The following is a 21740-nucleotide window of genomic DNA, read 5'->3' as shown; positions in this document are numbered from 1 at the left end:
AATTTAAATTTGGTCTGGTTAAAGACAATGCAGATATTCGAAGAAAGTTGGAACAAATTGAGAACTTTAACAGAAGATTAAACTTGCGTTTATTGCATTTTCCCAAACTCCCGGGGATTAATCCTTATGATTTGTTTAAAAGATACTTAAATGAAGTCTTAAAAATGCCCCTGGAAGCGATGCCGCCTGTAAACAAGATTTATTATATCCCAAGTCCCAAAGGAGAGAAAGGGAAAAAACAAGATGAATTACACGCCAATTTAGACCTTGAAAATATTTCAGCAATACTAGAGTCTTCAGTGGATGAAAAAGCAGAGCGGTCAACTTTGATAGTTTCTTTTATTTTTGAACAGGACTTGAATAATATTATGAGACTCTATTTTAAAAACTTACAAACTCGTTTTGGTGGGGTGAAAGTACAAATCTTCCCTGATGTTACAAAATCGACCCAACAGAGAAGGAAAGCTTTTTTAGCATTGAAAGTAAGAACGTTAGAGATAGGCGGGTTGTTTTTCCTCGCTTACCCGTGTAAATGTTTAGTTAGGTTGGGTCAGGTTAAATATACCTTTTATTCACCAGAAAGTCTAAAATCATTTCTAGATTCTAAGCAATTGTAAATAGTTAAAGTAAATGGGAGTATTTACACCACCAAGTTTCTTTTGTGTATAGATATGAAAAACTCTTCCCTAACTCTAATTGCCTCATGATCTTAAATGGGGTCTAAGGAAGCATGATTATTCTGTTTGATAAGATTTTGAAAAGTATGTTAATACTTTCTCTTGCTTTATTGTTTATATGAAGAGTTATTAACTTCTGATTAACTAACTATTGCTGTATTTCAAAACAAGTGTATTCTTGTTAAAAGTGAAAATTAATAAACAAATTGAAAGATGAAAAAAGTCACCACCCAAGAAAACATGATCTAGGTGTCATCGTGAACAATACATTGAAACTTTCTGCTCAATGTGTGGCAAAGGCCATAAAAGTAAACAGGAATTATTAGGAAAGGAGTAGAAAATAAGATGAATATTATAACACCTCTGTATTGCTCCATGATGCGATCTCACCTTGAGCATTGTATGCATTTCTGGTCACGGTATCTCAAAAAGCATATAGCAGAATTAGAAAAGAGTCAAAGAAGGGCGACCAAAATGATTAAAGGAATGGGATTCTTCTCACATGACGAAAGGTTTAAGAGGTTGGAGCTCTTCAGGTTGGTGGGGATATTATGGAGGTCTATAAAATCCTGAGTGAAATAGAATGAGTAAACATGAATCAATTGTTTACTCTTTCAAAAGGTACAAAGATGAGGGGACACTATGAAGTTACATGATGATATTTTTTAAACAAATAGAAGAAAGTATTTTTTCACTCAATGAATAGTTAAGCTGTGGAACTTGTTGCTGGAGGATGTGGTAGCAGCAGAGCATATCAGGGTTTTAAAAAAGTTTGGACAAGTTTTTGGAGGAAAAGTCCATAATCTATTAAGGTAGATATGGTGAAGCCAATAATCTCTAAGGTTGGTAGCATGGAAACTTGCTACACCTTGAGATTCTGCCAGGTACTTGTGACCTTGATTGGTCACTGTGGGAAACAGGATACTGGGCTAGATGTGCCATCGGTCTGACCCAATATGGCAAATTCTTATGTTCTTATATTCTTAATGTGTCTTCCTTCTCAGATGTTCAACAAAACTCTAGCTGTTCATTGGTGTCATCTCTTTTGTTTAGCCTGGGCAGTCAGTTCCAGAAATAGGATTCCTTTCTAGATTGATAGTTGACATTTTAACAGTGGTAACAATACTGTTTTTCTCTTTGATTCTAGGGCACATCTGGTAAAGTGGGTCCAAGGGGGCAACGAGGTCCAACGGTAAGAGCTAACTCTACCTTAACCTTGAAGATAGTGCAGCATTTAATCTTATTTTATCATTATGTTCATCACTGCTGTCAAATCTTGGTCTATGATTGCACAACATTAAAATGTCAATCCCCGAATCAACCATTAAAATAAGTTTCTGAATGAAATAACCCAGTGCATATACATGCAAGTTACCAAATTAATACTAAGTTAAGTGGTTGCCAAAAAAGGGAGGAAAAAAGACTTCAGTGACTCAGTAACTTGCCCTATTTTTAGGGACTTCTACTGTGATATAGACTATAAGAATAAAAGAAAAATAACTAAGGAGGTTTTTTTCAGGTCTGATGACAAAGCTTGCACAGGGTCCTTTTACTAAATTGCTTAAGCGTCTATGCACACCCAACGTATGTCAAAATTGAGTTACCTCCCGACTACCGCATGGATCTTGCGGTAATTTCATTTTTGGTGCGCGTCCGATATGCGCGTCTGAAAAATATTTTTTATTTTCAGGTGTGCCTAACGGATGCGTGTCAAGTAGCATTTGGCACACGTAGGTCATTACCGCCTGGTTTCCGCAAGAGTCTTTACTGCTAGGCCAATGGCTGGTGGTAAGGTCTCAGACCCAAAATGGACACGTGGCTGTTTTCATTTTGCTGCACGTCCATTTTCGGCAAAAAGTTAAAAAAAGGCCTTTTTTACAGGCATGCTAAAAATGGATTGGCGCGCACCTAAAACCCGCGCCTACACTACCACAAACCATTTTCAGCACATCTTTGTAAAAGGATCCCTAGGTAACTTGCATGTATATGAATTGGATTACAACATTATAGTGAAAATGATCACCCTGGCACAGTGTTATACCATGATGTAGCTTTATGATGACTAACTATGCAGGAAATGGTGAACATGGTGTATTGCTATCACAACAATGATAGGTATATAGAAACTTCATTCTACTTGTATATATTAAGTATGATAGTTGGTAACATGCTTGGTAATATGAATTGTCATTGTTGTTTCTTTAAGGGTCCACGTGGGGAAAGAGGTCCAAGGGGTACTACTGGCAAGCCTGGCCCCAAGGTAGGTTACAGTGAACCCTTCTCTTTGCTTGTTTTCAAAACTGGAAGCCTCTAAATACAGTACTGTGTGCTTTCCATTTCTCATGGCTCAATTGTTCCTTAGGCCTGTGGATTTTCTTGGTGAATTGTTGTTTATAAACTTGGGTCTTATGGTAAAGGATTTGACATAAGAGGTCAAACCTGCTTTTAAATGTCAAATGAAAAAAATAACCATTAATAAAGAAGAAGAACAAACCCCAAATTCTTATGATCTCGGTTAAAACTGAACACAAAGTTGAACCAATATATTGTATAAACACTGCAAGCTAGAGTCATGTAAGAAGCTGCCTCTGGCAATGTTTCAATATTCAGTAAATATGGTGTTATTGCTTTATTAACAGAAAGCATATACTATTATTCAGTGCCTGGATTGCTAATGCTAGAGTCCATTTTAAATCTTTTTGATATGGTTTGAATTACCATTGAACTAATTTTGTTATTTGATTTTTCTTCTCTGTAGGGTAACTCTGGTGGTGATGGTCCATCTGGTCCTCAGGGTGAAAGGGTAAGAAGTTTAAAATGTGAACGCAAATGGAATGTTTAGAATGGCCCAGGCTCGAATCAGTGTGCACCAGGGGCGGACTGATCTTTGGAACAATAGAGCAGTGCTCGAGGGCCCACAGCAGTAAGGGGCCTACTTTCCCTTTTAGACTTCATCTAGTTTAATCATTTCTGATAGGTAGTTAGTAGCCCATGACCCTTATTGCCCGGGGGCCCAGGTCACTGTCAGTCCACCCCTGGTCTGGAGAGACAGAGAAAAGAACAACTTGTTCATAGTATAAGGCCATTGAAAAACTGATGACCAAAGGAAGCTCCTGGTGATTCAGACAAACTTCTGAGATCCTTAAAGGGCTGACACAGGACTATGGAATTTCAAATTATCTTAAAATTCCCCTATAATGCTCAGTCAACTTTGGCTCCAACACTGAAATGTATCCATGTCGTGGGAAGGCCTACCTATGCTGCATCACTGGACTTCATTCTACTGCAGCAGACTAACACACAGCATCTTTTTGTTAAAGTTTAGACTATAAAGCATGGAGTGTATCATATTTGAAATAATACAGTGGTGGAAATAAGTATTTGATCCCTTGCTGATTTTGTAAGTTTGCCCACTGACAAAGACATGAGCAGCCCATAATTGAAGGGTAGGTTATTGGTAACAGTGAGAGATAGCACATCACAAATTAAATCCGGAAAATCACATTGTGGAAAGTATATGAATTTATTTGCATTCTGCAGAGGGAAATAAGTATTTGATCCCCCACCAACCAGTAAGAGATCTGGCCCCTACAGACCAGGTAGATGCTCCAAATCAACTCGTTACCTGCATGACAGACAGCTGTCGGCAATGGTCACCTGTATGAAAGACACCTGTCCACAGACTCAGTGAATCAGTCAGACTCTAACCTCTACAAAATGGCCAAGAGCAAGGAGCTGTCTAAGGCTAGGGCTTTTCAGCTTGGAGAAGAGACGGCTGAGGGGAGATATGATAGAAGTGTATAAAATAATGAGTGGAATGGATCGGGTGGATGTGAAGCGACTGTTCACGCTATCCAAAAATACTAGGACTAGAGGGCATGAGTTGAAGCTACAGTGTGGTAAATTTAAAACGAATCGGAGAAAATATTTCTTCACCCAACGTGTAATTAGACTCTGGAATTCGTTGCCGGAGAACGTGGTACGGGCGGTTAGCTTGACGGAGTTTAAAAAGGGGTTAGATAGATTCCTAAAGGACAAGTCCATAGACCGCTATTAAATGGACTTGGAAAAATTCCGCATTTTTAGGTATAACTTGTCTGGAATGTTTTTACGTTTGGGGAGCGTGCCAGGTGCCCTTGACCTGGATTGGCCACTGTCGGTGACAGGATGCTGGGCTAGATGGACCTTTGGTCTTTCCCAGTATGGCACTACTTATGTACTTATGTACTTATGTCAGGGACAAGATCATACACCTGCACAAGGCTGGAATGGGCTACAAAACCATCAGTAAGACGCTGGGCGAGAAGGAGACAACTGTTGGTGCCATAGTATGAAAATGGAAGACGTACAAAATGACTGTCAATCGACAAAGATCTGGGGCTCCACGCAAAATCTCACCTCGTGGGGTATCCTTGATCATGAGGAAGGTTAGAAATCAGCCTACAACTACAAGGGGGGAACTTGTCAATGATCTCAAGGCAGCTGGGACCACTGTCACCACGAAAACCATTGGTAACACATTACGACATAACGGATTGCAATCCTGCAGTGCCCGCAAGGTCCCCCTGCTCCGGAAGGCACATGTGACGGCCCGTCTGAAGTTTGCCAGTGAACACCTGGATGATGCCGAGAGTGATTGGGAGAAGGTGCTGTGGTCAGATGAGACAAAAATTGAGCTCTTTGGCATGAACTCAACTCGCCGTGTTTGGAGGAAGAGAAATGCTGCCTATGACCCAAAGAACACCGTCCCCACTGTCAAGCATGGAGGTGGAAATGTTATGTTTTGGGGGTGTTTCTCTGCTAAGGGCACAGGACTACTTCACCGCATCAATGGGAGAATGGATGGGGCCATGTACCGTACAATTCTGAGTGACAACCTCCTTCCCTCCGCCAGGGCCTTAAAAATGGGTCGTGGCTGGGTCTTCCAGCACGACAATGACCCAAAACATACAGCCAAGGCAACAAAGGAGTGGCTCAGGAAGAAGCACATTAGGGTCATGGAGTGGCCTAGCCAGTCACCAGACCTTAATCCCATTGAAAACTTATGGAGGGAGCTGAAGCTGCGAGTTGCCAAGCGACAGCCCAGAACTCTTAATGATTTAGAGATGATCTGCAAAGAGGAGTGGACCAAAATTCCTCCTGACATGTGTGCAAACCTCATCATCAACTACAGAAGACGTCTGACCGCTGTGCTTGCCAACAAGGGTTTTGCCACCAAGTATTAGGTCTTGTTTGCCAGAGGGATTAAATACTTATTTCCCTCTGCAGAATGCAAATAAATTCATATACTTTCCACAATGTGATTTTCCGGATTTAATTTGTGATGTGCTATCTCTCACTGTTACCAATAACCTACCCTTCAATTATGGGCTGCTCATGTCTTTGTCAGTGGGCAAACTTACAAAATCAGCAAGGGATCAAATACTTATTTCCACCACTGTATAGTTAGACCACTAAAAAAAAAATGTTAAGGGTAGGAACTTTAAAGCTAGCTCAGTGGCAGTGCTATACACTACTACACAAGACCCAAGTTTGAAAGCTAGCTCCTTCTTCTCAAATAGTCGGGGGGGGGGGGGGGCAGAGAATTCCTGCTGTGTATGGCAGTGACATTTACTGGCTGGGCTTCAGCTGCACATGTAGCTATGATTGGAGTCTTCTAGTGTCCTAGCCCCAGTAGCTGCCTATTCCTGGAGAAGCAGGAGGAAGCTGCAGGGCAGAGACAAAGAATCAACATTCTAAAAGAGGAAATGAATTTGATGGGATTAAGGGGGAATAAACCCCCACCACTGCTGGAATTCAGATCCTGAAGAAACTCAGAAGTATGTTATTGTATGAATTTCTATAGAAATTCTTCCCACCCTATGCATACAATGTGTGTTGCCAACATTTACTACATTTCATAGTCAAGAGCCTTTATACAGCCAACATCAGATGGTGACTGTGTAGGAGGTTTTCAAAAAGTGCCAGCATGGATCATAGCTATATTTTGGCTGTATAAGTTGTTATAAGGCCAAAATATAAGAGTTGAAAAAGGGGCATGATTTAGGGGTAGGTGAGGGGTAGGGTTTAAAGTTCTCCATAGAGCTCCAATGTTCAGTTGCTATACAGATAACTTTTCCATTTAACTCATGACTATAGAAATAGTAGGGGTAAAGTTATACAGAGAATCTATCTGTATAATTTTATCCATATATTTTTAGAGATCCATCTTAAATGGATGGGATCATTGAAAATATGCAAAAGGAAGGTAATTTTAGATCAGGATACTTATCTATGAAGGCACATAGGTGCATATGTTGCCTTTTTAAAAATAAAACAGCCACATGAAATTACACCTTCCCTGAAGGAGCTGTAACTTTGTGCGTGTATCTGCCAGTACGAATCTGCACTTATGCATGTATATTTTAAGATAAACACATAAGTGCAAATCCACCCCTGCTCCATTTATTCTCCACCTCCGGGGGTAATTTTTATAAAGATTTTTTTCATGAATCAAAGCCATTCATAACATTGCACAGATTTTTGCACACAGGTCACTAGGCATTCCCAGGATCACAGTTTGGGCAGAGCAGAGACGTAGTTGCGACATATGCTTGAATTATATAATGTCAAACACAACACACCAAATGGGGAATAGGAGAACTACTACTCACAGGTCAATATCCACTATAGAACAATGAGCTGTAAATACACCACATGCTCTGACACATGCCAAAATATGAACCACAGAAAGAGTATCAGAAAATCATTATAGACCTATAACAGGTTATTGGGCCTCTTATGGGACATCCCATTCCAAGCCCAAACATGAGACCTATTTACAGATTACCTCAACATTTCCCAAATGAAGAAACTTGAAATGCTGAGAAAAGGCTTAGATCTTAATGCAGACTAGTCTGTGCAATTTAAATCCAGTCTTCTCCTACCTACCATATTCTCAGTTAAACTAAGATAGCTTTGTACATGATGTTCTGTTAGCACCGTTTAAGGTTCAATGCTCTTGGATCCTTTCTGAAGAACTGAAATGGCTCCTGTAGAATCCTTCAGATCAGTTTGACGAGTTGTTCTATGTAGAATGTTTCCTTGTGTCCATTGCCTTAAAAACAGTACCTGGTGGTTCCAAGGCAATCGTGCATTCCCAAAACAATGTTTCCTCAAAACCTTGGCTCAGATCCTTTAGAAACCTGTCTGGAGGGCATTTCAAAAGGGCAAGAAACCATCCAGGACCTGGGCACACATGCTGGCACTCTCAGAAGGTGGAACTCAGGTCATGTTTGCATGATGCCAGCCAGAAGATTGGTACTGCTTAACGAGCATTACGTTGCAAGCACTGTCCAAATCAATGCACACAGTTGAGCATCGCTAATAGTAGCCTTTTGCATGTCAGCATGATTGCTGTGGGTTAGATTATGATGGCAAGTCTCAGGTCTTCTAAAGAAAATGGGTGCTTCATCCCAAAAGGCCTACATGCAAGAGCATGTTCTTCTGCACTACCTGATTGGATTAATGACCTGGCCAAGTTTCCATACTACCTCAGGTCCAGGATGCTCTAAAATGTGCGTTTTAGTTCTGCTTCATCCAGCTTTGTGAAAAGACATTCTGTATGCATGTCATGGTATGGAGAACCAGTGCTGGGTGGGTCTAATTTGCTCCTATTTATTATTGCACAATTTTTGAAGACAAGAGCCCTACTTGTGTGTATCTAAGCATGTGTTCCTATATCCTAGGGACCACCAGGACCTCAAGGCCCCACTGGATTTCCTGGACCGAAGGGTCCCCCTGTAAGTAGATATTCTACGTTGGTGTCTTTGAATAATAATATTATCCTAGTGGAGATATGACCTGTCCTTCTTTTCTTGAAAAGCTGGGAAGTGAAGATATAGGACAGTGATTTTACAGTCCATTTCAGAGCCATTAAGTTGTTTCCAAGTATAAAATTATAGGATAAGACTATGTTGATCATGTGAATAAAATATGTGTACAGATCTTTGCAAGTGTGAAGGGGACAGAAATAAGGCACCTCTGGTGGTTCTCTCTTCCCTATGCTTCAAATATTATTTAACTGTAATTATTGTAAATGTTTGTTAAATATGACCTGAATATCGACTTTTATAATATTGAGTGTTATTTTCCGTTGATATTTGCCCTCCGGAATGATTTGGAGTGAATCAAGCTCCGTGTTTCTGAGGCAGTCTGAATAGATCTTTCATGTGACATTTGCAAGTAGAAGTCTTATGTGATTTCCAGGGAAATGACACAGTTGCAAAACTGTAGCTGTTGGACCATGTCATTGTTAGAACTTGAACAAAGTGAAGAAACCACTTCCTGCCTCATAACTTTTTCTTTGTCCTGTAGGGTCCACCAGGGAAAGATGGATTGCCCGGTCATCCTGGACAGCGGGGTGAAACTGTGAGTTTTGCATGACATTTAGTTTAGTCATTAGTCGTGAATCACGTCTGGCTGGCTGGTTCCTCTAGACCCTTCCCTGTAGGTGAGGAGATGCTGCCTTATTTTTGTCTGTGCCCAGGTATGTGCTTCTTCAGCTACATGGAAAGATCTACAGAAATCAGCCCACTTGTAGCCAAACGGAATTGGGCTAATGACGCTTAGCTGGAGTGTAATGTACCTCATTATTACTGAAACACACTCTAGCATGCTACACTGAGTGGCACAGTGCAGAGAAGACTAATGGTAGGTTATAGAAACCAACAAAATCCAACATGTCAGACCAGGTGTTACCAGGCTGAGAAATAAACACTCCAATAGCACCAGAAGTAGTCTGAATGTTTTAAGACACAGAAAAGTAGCTAGGACATATAGGTCAAAAAGTAGGACTAAGAATAATTAAACAAAAACATATAGTTAAAATAAAAAGATTTAAAGGCTATAGGTTCTTCAGTCTTGAATGTTAGCATGAATATCTCTTGTTAGAAGAATCACACGCAGAGAAAGCTTAAACTAATGCAACTATGAACCTGTGGGCTTCATGTACTGAGCTTTTTCTTCCATGGACACAAAATAGGAGAAACCTATTAGTACACTGGACCCTCTGCTTATAATTCTATTATTAGGTGGTAGATATTGCAGACTCGCTGTGCAATAGGTTGTAAGGCTGGATCTCTCTTGCTGTCTGCAAACATATATAGTGAAGAATTGTATTATTATTTTTTAATATAAACCACTAATATTTTTGGAAAAGGGCTGGATTTCTTAACCACTTTCACTTAGAAGTAACTGAGAATATCACAGAGTGATTTTTCACTAATTAGCTGAGTGGAGATGACCTGGGGGTGAGAAAAAAATCTTACAAAGATCACACAATAGCATCCCATACATTTTATAAAGTGATTCAGACATATGTTAGTGTAGCTGTGGGGGGTATTTAGAAGAACATTTAGATAGATCATTCTTATGCAGTTAACCTGAATCTAACATGACTACTAATTAGTATCTGTCGGGTCACAACTGGAGCACGATATGCTGTCTAAAATGTTCTCCAAGGCTGTATGGTGACAATCACCATCAACTGCAGACACACATTTCCTCTGGTTTTTTACCATGCCAGGGAGAATTGTGTCAATATTCTCCTATTGGTGCGCCTTTTGTCCAGTGCTGCGGGGCTGTGTTAGATCTTGCAACCCCCTTGTTTTTTTTACTTTCATCAAAATGGCTGTGAGTGGACAAGGATGCTCCTGGCTGCCTGGTTACTTTTCTCATCTTCATTCTCTCTGTGTATGCATACAACCCTTGGCAATGGCAAAGGATGCTGACTGCACATTTTAAAAAAAACAAACATTTCTTTTTCACCGAGGAGTATGATGAGGCATGCAGAAGGTATGGACTTAATCTGGCTTTCTCAGTCTGCTGCTTTGATTTCACTTTGCCTTTTGATAGAAACTTTATTTTTCTAGTTGAATGCTTTCTTTTCTCAGTTAAGGTGTTCTGTGAGAGACACCCGATATTGTACAGGATTCTTGCAGGATATGCGGTGGGGGGGGTTTTGGACCAGCCAGTGTAAGAATTATCCAGAAAGGATGGTCACATCTGGAGTGACTATTAAAATCAACCAATCTTTAAACTGACCACATCTGAGGAAGGAGCCTATGGTACTCATTTTAAAAGCACATAGACTTACAAAATTACATACGTGATGCTAAAGGTTCATGTGCATTGTCATTTTTGGATTAGTCTTACTTTGGTTGAAATAAATGATTTCACTATCAGGATCACCACAACTTCCAGAACTCTGATGTTGTGTAGAGAAGTCATCCTATGCTGTTTGGATAAAAAGAAGCACAATGTCAGAGTCCTATCATCTAGGAAGCAATGAAAGTGTTTTAAAGTGCAATAGAAGGCCTCTCTCGCAGCACTTGACAACTTACCAGAAATCGCATGAAGTGCAATGAAACTTGAAATCTGTTTTTCTGTAGTTTTCAAAGTTTTCTGCTTCTTCCTCCATAAATAAAACTGAAGATTGAAGAGCTACCCATAAAAGTATAGAGGAGATATGATGGGTTCAGAGTACATGGAACTCTGGTCCAATGCAATGGAATGTTGCGGAACCCTGTACTGTGATTGGCTGCTTTCTTGCATGTGATTTATTGTATTGTTATTTCTGTATATGGCTTTGTTCTCATTGCAGTATGTTTATATTGGGTTTGGCTGTATTAAATAATTTGGGGTTCTCTATGCTCAAAAGAATATTGCTGTGAAATGGAATAGGGAAAAGGTTTTGAAAATAGAATTCCCCACCCTTGAGTTTAACTATTAGTGCATGGAGCATGTTAGCATATATCTTGTATTAACAGTGATCTTAGAATTAGTTGTTGAAAAATACATACATGTGTTATATGTGAAGCTTTGGAAATACAGCTTTAGGAATATTATTTATTTTTTCTGATTTATTCCAGAATTCTTCTTAAATGACTAGATTTGCCTGCCTTTCGATTGCTAAGCCTTGCTGTGGATATGCTTTTTTAATGAATGCATTATTTCTAACCATGCTTGCCCTGCAGGACAGACTTTTAAGTCACTGGTAAAGATACTGTTGTTAACTCAGAAACACAGCATTCTTAGGGACCTATTTACAAAAGGGCATTAAGGTTTGCAGTTAGAGTGAAGTTCTATAAAGGATGCTAAATGTTATGTGCCAAAAAATTGAATACTAAGCTCATATTCTATAATGGAAAATTTCTACACCGAATTTGTTTATAGGATATTAGGGTAAGTTAGCAATTATGCACCAATATTTTGATGTACCCACTTGCACCATGTCAATAACAGGTGTAAATGTGTGTGTCTAAATGTAGCATCCTGTGCACACAAGTGACGCATGTTACTTGAGGATATGCCTATGACTGACTCATGCCCCTCCCACATGAACACCCCTTCTGGTTATGTGCTAGAACACTTAAGCACCAAGTTACAGAATAGTACCTAAGAATACTTATCCACTTACCTGTGTTTCACCCATGTTTTGGTGCATAACTGCATTGTAGCATGGAAGTTACACGCCAATTTGATGCCTAGCTTTGGTCACACTATATAGAATGAGCGGGTTAATATGCACTAACAGCAAAAGATAGTCTGCAGTGTTCCCACGGATATAGTAGAACAGTGGTCATACCTCACATAAACAGCATGGCTGCTAAAGCAGAACACAGTTCATTACCTCTGATGGTGTAGTTAAACAGTTTGGCATTATCGGCTGCATTAGCAGTTAACACAGAATAGTACCAGATGAAGAAATCTATATGAAGATGAATTTATTCAACCAACAATGCTGTTTTAGCAATGACGCTGGAGGATTCACGGAGTCATCGTGTGGATTCCCTTGTCATGTGATTGCAGTCATATAATTTACAACCCATTTGGGAAGAGATATCCAGTTCTCAACATAATTTACCCCGAGTGAGTGCCCGAGGCAGCCCATGTAAGGGCGAAACATGACCTGTGTCGGGCAATGTTGGTTGAATATATTTGTCTTCATATAGATTTCTTTGTCTGTTCTGCTTTTTGTGTCTATATCTTGGATCTTACAGATAGACCGCCCTGTTGTTTTCTTGGACCTTAAGTATTTAACAAGGCATCTAACACATGCTGGTAACACAGAGCTCAAAAAACTTTTAACACAATTGCTTTGCACCATTACGGAACTACCGCAGGAGCCAGTAGTAGTTCCCACCCTCAGCATGTGCCATTTCTGGTGCTTACCTGGCAGTAATTGGGTAGCGCTGTGCGCTGCCTGGTTACTGCCAGGTTAGAAGTGTCCTAAAAACAACAACAAAGAGAGTCCAAAATCTCCCGCAAAAAAACAAGAAAAACAACAAAACAAGCAGAAGATATCCAGAAGGCCCAGACTGAAGCCACAAATGTTGGAAACCAGAATAATTTATTACGACCCAACACGGTCCGTGTTTCAGCCGAAAAGGCCTTCTTCAGGGGTCTAAAACAAAAATATAACATATATAATAAAAACATAATAAAAACATAAAGACACATGTCATATATAATAGTGGCTTTAAAATACAATTTTATATTAAAAGTATACGTTTAAAGTGCATATATGTAATCGCAACCCATTTATATAATGAGTGTATGTAATCACAACCCATATATATAATGAACCAAAGATGTATAAAATTTAAAATAGCAAATAAAATATACAAATAGAATATATTTAAATAAAATATACATCATGGATGCAGAAAGGCTCATAGAAACAGTAGTCTTATAATGGCCATGCATATTATACATACAAAACGGTAAAATATATGAAATTTAAGAATGCAATAAATTACTAAAGATCTATGTAGAGATACAAACAGCAAGGTTACAAACGAGTGTAAGAATACAAACGAGTGTAAAAATAAGTGTAAACATGAGTGTAAAGATAATAATTATTGATTATAGAGACACCAACACTTACATAAGTGTTATTCAATATTTGTCATACCTTCAGACTGGCTTATACTGGTATTCCTCCAAAAAGGTCTCACAAAAAGTGAGACGATCTGGACAGAAAAATTGCAAAGATATGAGTCAAAAAATTGTATTAGTAAATATAGGAAAGTACTGAACAGGTGACAGACTATATAGTGTACAGATGTATATGGCAAAAGATATATATCATATGAAAAATATATAAATATCTATCGTAGGTACTTTAAAATATAGCCTTAAAAAATGCATATGAAATCTATTTAAATTGGAATGAAACCTGCAAATATAAGCGTTTGCTGCCGAACTGGATAAAATGAATAAAAATGATAATGAAATATCCATAGCAAAAATAGCGGATTCAATCCATATATATATGTGCGTAATTGACTGATATATAAGTACTCTCAGATGAAATTATGTGAAAGTCATGCCGCTAGTACTATTCAAATAGCAGTCGACTTGCCAGTGACAGAAAACGCCGTTGTTTTAGTCAATGAATGGCGTACACGATGTGCGTGAGCTAATATTGGTTGAGAGCTTTGATATTCAAAAGGAATTGAAATAACGTCTTTATGTTTTTATTATGTTTTTATTATATATGTTATATTTTTGTTTTAGACCCCTGAAGAAGGCCTTTTTGGCCGAAACACGGACAGTGTTGGGTCATAATAAATTATTCTGGTTTCCAACATTTGTGGCTTCAGTCTGGTCCTTCTGGATATCTTCCGCTTGTTTTGTTGTTTTTCTTTCTTTTTTTTTTTTTTACTGCCAGGTTAGCACAGGAACCCTTATTGTCACCTCAATGGGTGGAGGTAAGTGCTCCCCCCAAAATGGCCATGTGGTAAGTGGTTCACTTACTGCATGGCCATGTCTTGTTGAGAAGAAAAGATAGTCTTTTATTTGTTGTGGTAAAAGGGGGCCTCAGCATGTGTTAAAAAGCACACGCTGATGCTAGTGCCAGACCTCTTTTACAGCAGCTTAGTAAAATGACCCCTGTGTTAGTAGCTGACTTGCATTAAAACCTGCATTAAACATCTAGCACGGTGTAGGAAATATGGCCCTTAATTTCTGGTTTAGCTATGTCTGAACAAGTTCCAGAGCCATCTCTCAAAGAAAACCAAACACAATGAACAGAGTTATTGCAAATGTTGAATGAAAGCAATTCCATTCTTATTTGGATTTTGCTACTGTCTCTATTATATACTGGGGACACTGCATAATCCTGGCATGGCTAAATCATAAACTCAAAGTAAACCAGACCATCTGTGAAGCTCCAATGAAACCAATCTCTTCATAGAGGCAGTTAATAAATCTCAGTACATAAATAAACTAAAATGTTGACCACTTAGAATACAAGGTAGCTGTTGCAGAAAGAGGAGAGGAGAGGAGAAAGTCAATCTGGGTCCCTTCAGTAGTGAAAACTTAGTTTATGCTGCACTGAATGATGTTGTATTGATAATTCACTGTGCACAGACTTTCCAGAGTTCCAGATTACATTGCCACATTTCTAAGGAGTCCATCACAATGGTCATAATCCCCACAATATTCAAAACCATTTAACTGGCCAGGAATGGCACCTGGCTGGTTAAATGGCACTTAACCAGCTATCCAGCATTATTCAGCAGGGGATAGCCGGCTATCTCCTGCTGAATATTCCCAGTTAGCAGCTAGGAGATAACCAGCTATATTGGGTGATGTGAGCCAGCTATCCCCGAATATTCAGTGCTTAGCCGGCTATTTTAAGCGGCCACATCGGGCCACGTAAATAGCTAGATTATTTTTGTCTGGTTTAAACTTAACCGGCTATCTCTGAATATTAACTTAGCCAGTTGAGTTTAAACGAACCAAAAATAAACCAGATGTTAATGCCTGTCACCGGAAATGGCCCAGCATTGAATATCCAGGCTGACCACCGACCGTGGGAGTTAGCCAGGCTCCCTCCTGTGCTCTGAATATCGGCCCCAGAGAAAATAAAGTTGAACAGAAGAGAAGGAATCCAAAGCACAGGAAACCAAGCCAAACGGACCTCAAAGGATGTGTTGACATCCAACATTTATTAAAAGAACCCAACTTGGGCCATATTTTATTGACGCACCTCCAAATAATCCTGCTCAGTAAGACAGATGAATGGTTCACTGTTGAAGAGTCTTGGTAGCGTTTTTTAGCTGTTGGTAATACTTACTGATCTTTGAAGGAACACAGGATATAATATGATTATAGCACTAACATTAACTACCCCCAATGCAAGTGCTTTGCTGAAACATGGCCCATGTTGGGTCCTTTAATAAATTTTACATGCCAACCCATTCTTGGAGGCCCTTTGTGCTTTTTTCGTTTGGCATAATGAAAATAACTACAGTTTAGCGCACACTAAACTTACACCGCACTAACCTGTCATCCAGTGTAACAGCGCAACATTCACAACACTTAGAAATGCTGTTGTGGCAATGGACTAACACTTGTTCGTAGACACAATGGAGGAAGGGAGCTGCATGTTGAACTGAGACATCCTGCACCCGATCTCATTTCAAGATTGTTTCATACATCTGAGATACTGCATTCCTATTATGTAGGGAGAACCCTGGAGATTCTCTAATGGTTTGGACTTTTATTTTCCTCTCAGCAGGAGCTTATGGAATTTGCCCCTGGCTCTTCTGATAGATAGCAAGCTCATACACAAAGTGCGTTAAAATAAGCTGTTAATTAGCTTGCATTAATGACCCATGTTAATGCACTAATTTTAACAAAAGGAAATGGATGTTAAATGCGTGTCATTAACACTGAGGTTAACAACGTGCCTTATTTAACTATGTATCCATAGGTAATGAGCTGATTTGCATACTTTTGCAGCTCATTCCCCATTTTACATGGATTTTATTAGCGTGTTATTTGATTATATGCACTTTAGCACATTTTTATATAATATCAATACCCAGACAACATACATAATATATTAAAAATACAATAATACTTACAATAATAATATAGTATTATAGTATGATTAACCAGAAGCTGGCTTAAAGGTGTTTACAATGCTTTATTATACCTGCATGTCAATAAAGACAGAGAGGTTGATATTCAAAAGATTAACCTGGCCAAAACTGAGTTTTTGCTGAATAAATCATAGAGGATCAAAATTTCCCTGTTACCTGGCTAGATTTTGGATACTTAAAATTGCTAAAAATGTAGCTGCCTAAGAAAGTGACCAACTGGAGAGAGTTTTACAAATTTAGCCAGGCAGTGTGATATTTAGCATGATCCAACTAAATATGCACAAACAGCTCTGTTCAGAAAAATAACTTCACTAAGATTACTCACAACATTTGTTCAGATAGATTTAATTGAATAGTCAGTGACACTTTTAGCTGGATAAGTGCCTAATGAATATCCACTTTTTGGGTAGGGTTTAGACTATTGGCCCTAAAGGTACTTTATATATGCATGTTAATTCCTTCATCAGATTCTCCTGCTTTCAGAAAAAATATTCATATCTATTAGCTAAAAAAAAGGATGACGTGCAGGAGCACACAATTTCTTGCATGAGAATGGATTTTTTTTTTAAAGTGGATACCTTGTTAGATACAACTTACTGAAGGCCACAGATATAATATATAGTTCAGATCCCCAATTTTATGTCCCTGAAATTCACCAAACATGTTATTTAGGAAATATATTAATATTGTCACTTTTTGATATGTAACTCACAACCCTCAACCATTCACATGCTTACATGGTCAGATATTTACAGTCAGATCCAGGGCAATGCTGATCGAGCCACTGAAAAACAGTACACTAGATCTATTGTGAGACCAATAATGCTGGGCTTTCATTAATAGATACAGAATCTCCCACAATATCCTTTGCCACATGGTGAGTTCCTTGTGATATTAAGTGATGAAAGAATAGATACTGTATGAGATCATGGTGGTGGGTCCGTATTGCAGAGTAGATACCGCTGCCATCACCTAAGTTTCCCAGTGGCTGATCTATGATTTTATTTTTCACACAACAGGGTTTCCAAGGCAAGACAGGCCCTCCTGGTCCTCCTGGTGTAGTTGGTCCACAGGTAAGACACTCACCTCTTCCAAGTTCTAGAAGAAGAAGAAACATTTTGCAGGAAGTTGAATTTATCTCATTAAACTATAAATAAGGCTCTTTAGAGCGTGGTAGCCTCTGTAAGTGGAAACCTTGCACTAAGTTTATTATTAGGGTTTCATAAGTTTTCTATTTTTTGTATCCTAGACATATCCTCCAAACTGCATAAGTATCTCATTCATGTGTTTGACCTTATCTTAGGGTCCTACTGGAGAAACTGGTCCATTGGGTGAGCGGGGACATCCCGGTCCCCCTGGTCCTCCTGGTGAACAAGGGCTCCCTGGCCTTACAGGAAAAGAAGGATCAAAGGTGAATTGTTGATTTCTTTCCTAAACCAAACTGGTGGTTCTCTCTTTTGATTGTCAGGAGATACCAGCATGGTTTTACATTTAACTGGATTGTATTTATTGATTCTGGATCCATTGTTGTTACAGCCATTCTTATAGGTAGTAGTAACATTGTTGTATGGTAATAAAAATGTCTAAACATGTTAATATCAATTACAGGGTGACCCAGGTCCTGCTGGTTTACCTGGAAAAGATGGTCCTCCCGGATTGAGAGGGTTTCCTGGGGACAGAGGTCTTCCTGGTCCAATAGTAAGTTTAAAAAAAAAATCTCTTATAATGCTTTTAATTAAAAACACTCTAACACTTAAGTCATGTTTCTCATCTCCTCTCTTTGTTTGCTCATAGGGATCTCTTGGATTAAAAGGCAATGAAGGCCCTTCAGGACCTCCAGGTCCAGCAGTAAGTTACAAGTTTAAAACATTTATATCATCAAGACACATTAATAAATAATGCAGTCATGTTCCTTCACATGTTAGAGAAAACTTTGTTCTCCTGATAATTTTTTTTCATGCAGTGTGTCTATAAGTATGTTCTGTAGCATATATTTAAGAAAAAAAGAGCTGCAATTCATTTTATCAATTCAATCTATATATTTGTTTTGACTTATGCAATCAGTTGGGAAAATCTTCTGTTGCTTCTTAACAAAAGTTAAGTGTCTTAAGTGTGCAATTGTTTTTTCTTGTCTAGGGGTCTCCTGGTGAACGAGGAGCATCTGGTCCTGCTGGGCCAATTGGTTTGCCAGGAAGACCAGGACCTCAAGGACCACCAGGACCTGCTGGGGAAAAGGGTGCTCCAGTAAGTGCTGATGTGAAGAGATGTGTGCAGATATGTACATATGTAATAATAATTAGTATATATATTTCCACTGCAAGTATCCTTATGGTTGCCAGCACTTGTAAGGACATTGATCAGTGTGAATTGTGTTGCCTTATTGTCAACATTCAAAAGGTATTTTGTGAAGCCATTTGGTACATCTGCCTTGTTGAAACCAGGACTGTGCAATAAATCCTCATTAATGTATTGAGCTAAACTATTTGCAATTTAGAGTCAACACAGTGGAAATATTCCTCAAAATCAAGGACACTTGGTTACTAAACAAAATTGAGAGTGAAGTGGCCCAGAAAAGACTCCCTTTCTTGTTATGCCTTGAGTTTTCATCAAGTGAACAGTGATTACTTTTGTCCATCACATAGAGCTCTATTCCATACATAATAAAGAAAATTAGAAAAAACAATTCCATCAAAAAGGTGGTAAATATATCTAAATAAATAAACAAACATGAAGTTATAAAAACACTTTTCTTCTTTGTGATGATGTCACATAGACTGTTCTACTGAGACTAGAAGAGGCTACATTTATGTAACAAAAATTTTTCTCTCATCTTCCACAGCATAATTTGCCTTATCCCAAATCTTCACATAACTGAGAATCATCAATGACCACTTTATTAATCCTAGCATAGCAGGCACGGAACAATAGAGAACAAATTATCTAAAGAAGGGTAGCAATTTGTGGTTAGCACAGTTATCCTCAGGTTCATATTACCTTGAAGAAGTAACTCCATCTCTTAGAAATCTATTGACAACTCTTATCTGTTACACACAATACAGTGGATTCTGGTTAATTGGGGCACTTTGGGATTTTAGCACATTGCCTCAATTAAGCCGCTGCCCTGAAAAAATGAAGTTGACATGTTACTTTTTTTAAAAGAAGGGCCCTTTTACTAAGCCACGTAAGCGTCTATGCGTGCCCAATGCACACCAAAATGGAGTTACCGCGTGGCTCTTGCGGTAATTTCATTTTTGGTGCGCTTTTGATACGCGCGTCTGAACAATATTTTTTTATTTTTGGGCATGCATAATGGACGCGCGCCAAGTGGCATTTGGCACATGTAGGTCATTACTGCCCAGTTACCGCGTGAGTGTTTACCACTAGGTCAATGGCTGGCGGTAAGGTCTCAGACCCAAAATGGATGTGCGGCAACCAGCCATCTGTTGCTTTAAAATTGTTGTGACCGAATTTTCTAGCTAAATGAGCTCCTCTGACTTGCTTTTTAACATTGGTCTACTCACTCGAACACCTCTTCCTGTTACAATAGAGAACCACTGGTTCAGGGCCTCTTCTACATTGGAATCCTTACCGTCACATTTACATTTTTGGGAAATGCCCTGTTGCCTCTTAGTTAAAGTCCACTCGTTTGACAATTTCTCTTTTTTATTTTAAATTTTTATTTATTAATCATTTTACATAATTCCAAAGCAAACTTTGTCAAGCAATCTGCCATAATTTACAAGAAACAAATATTCAGAGGAAATCCCTCTTCTACAATAATATTTATAGGCTGTAGTCCACAATCGGGGGGGGGGGGGGGGGGGGACCGATATACACCATTCCTGAGAGGAGGAAAAGGAAACAAAAGAAAAGAAAATAGCTTGCAAAAGATCATTTCAACTGCATCATTACTTTCTACAAGTGCAAAAGATCATTATAAGTCAGATTTAGGAACTCTTGCATTCAAAAAAGATTGAAGTTGTAAAGGTTAAAAAAAATGAAAGGTAGTATTATCTATCTGAAGAATACATTTACATGGAAACCTTAACTGAAATTTAGCACCCAAAGTCAAAGCTTCCTGTCGCATAGACAGAAATTTCTTCCTTCTTTCCTGTGTTGATCTGGAGACATCCGGAAATATCTGAATCTTTTCTCCCATAAAGAAGACTGGAACCGATTGTCTCAGATAAAGTCTTATCAAAGCCTCTTTATCTTGGAAAAATATAAAGGAGACCAACAAGGTGGCCCGAAAGTCCACCTCATCTTGCAATCTCTCTAAAAGCGCTGAGACATCTAGACTATCAGATGACGAATTCACCCCAACTTGACCTTTCAACCTGGCTTTTTGAGCTAATGAAGATGACAAATAATAAAGTTTTTGTATTGGGGAAAGCCCATTGACAGGATATTGAAGAACTTCTTTTAAAAAGTTGTGAAATAAGTCCCTTGAGGAGCTATATTTAATAGAAGGAAAGTTTAATATTCTCAAATTCAATGATCTAGCTCCATTTTCTAAGTTCTCCAACTTACAGTGAACATCAGCATTCTGTAATAATTTACATTCCACCTCTTTAACTTGGGATAAAGATGTTTCATAATTTTTCATATTTGCTCCTGAAGGACCAGTCGAGATTGAAGCGATTCTATCATTGAGGCATTCGACTTTGTATTGGAGACAAAAGTAAGACAAAACTTGGTCAGGGATTCCACTGCCAACCAAAAGGACTCCAATGTTACTTTTGCTGGTCTCGCCAATGGCTGCAGGGCTACCTCAGGGATAGGCAGCATTTCAACCCCCATCAGCCCATATAAACTTCAGGGGTTGGTGATGTATCGATGGCATTTTACATACGTTACTGCCTCAAATAAATGGTGTGTTGTCCCAAAAAAGTGAAATTGTTGCACCTTTACAGCTGTGCTTTGTTTCTATTCTCCGGGTTTTGGGCCAAATATATAGCTGCTCTGATTAAGCGGTGTCCCAATTAACTGGAATCCACTGTACCTGTAAAATGAAAGTACTGGGGGAATGCAGGCAACCATAGACACACGAACACACAGACATTTTGATCTCTTTAGATTGTATATTGCTCACAAGTGTTGGAACACAAGTTTTAAATATGAGGCAAGA

The 21740-nt window shown here is 38.8% G+C and overlaps 1 protein-coding gene across 1 annotated transcript in view; it reads left to right on the top strand.

The window, feature by feature from the left end:
* COL5A1 (collagen type V alpha 1 chain) overlaps positions 1–21740 on the top strand; it is a 376227-nt gene that overhangs the window by 284895 nt on the left and 69592 nt on the right. Inside the window, 10 exon segments of the mRNA XM_030207658.1 lie at positions 1825–1869; positions 2884–2937; positions 3436–3480; positions 8405–8458; positions 9033–9086; positions 17632–17685; positions 17916–18023; positions 18221–18310; positions 18407–18460; positions 18749–18856. Of these exon segments, the coding sequence (XP_030063518.1) occupies positions 1825–1869; positions 2884–2937; positions 3436–3480; positions 8405–8458; positions 9033–9086; positions 17632–17685; positions 17916–18023; positions 18221–18310; positions 18407–18460; positions 18749–18856 (666 nt within the window).

The sequence above is a fragment of the Microcaecilia unicolor genome, chromosome 6 (genome assembly GCF_901765095.1).
Source record: "Microcaecilia unicolor chromosome 6, aMicUni1.1, whole genome shotgun sequence".
NCBI lineage: Eukaryota > Metazoa > Chordata > Amphibia > Gymnophiona > Siphonopidae > Microcaecilia > Microcaecilia unicolor.
Note: the sequence above shows the minus strand (reverse complement) of the source record. Positions and strands in the feature narration are given on the sequence as shown.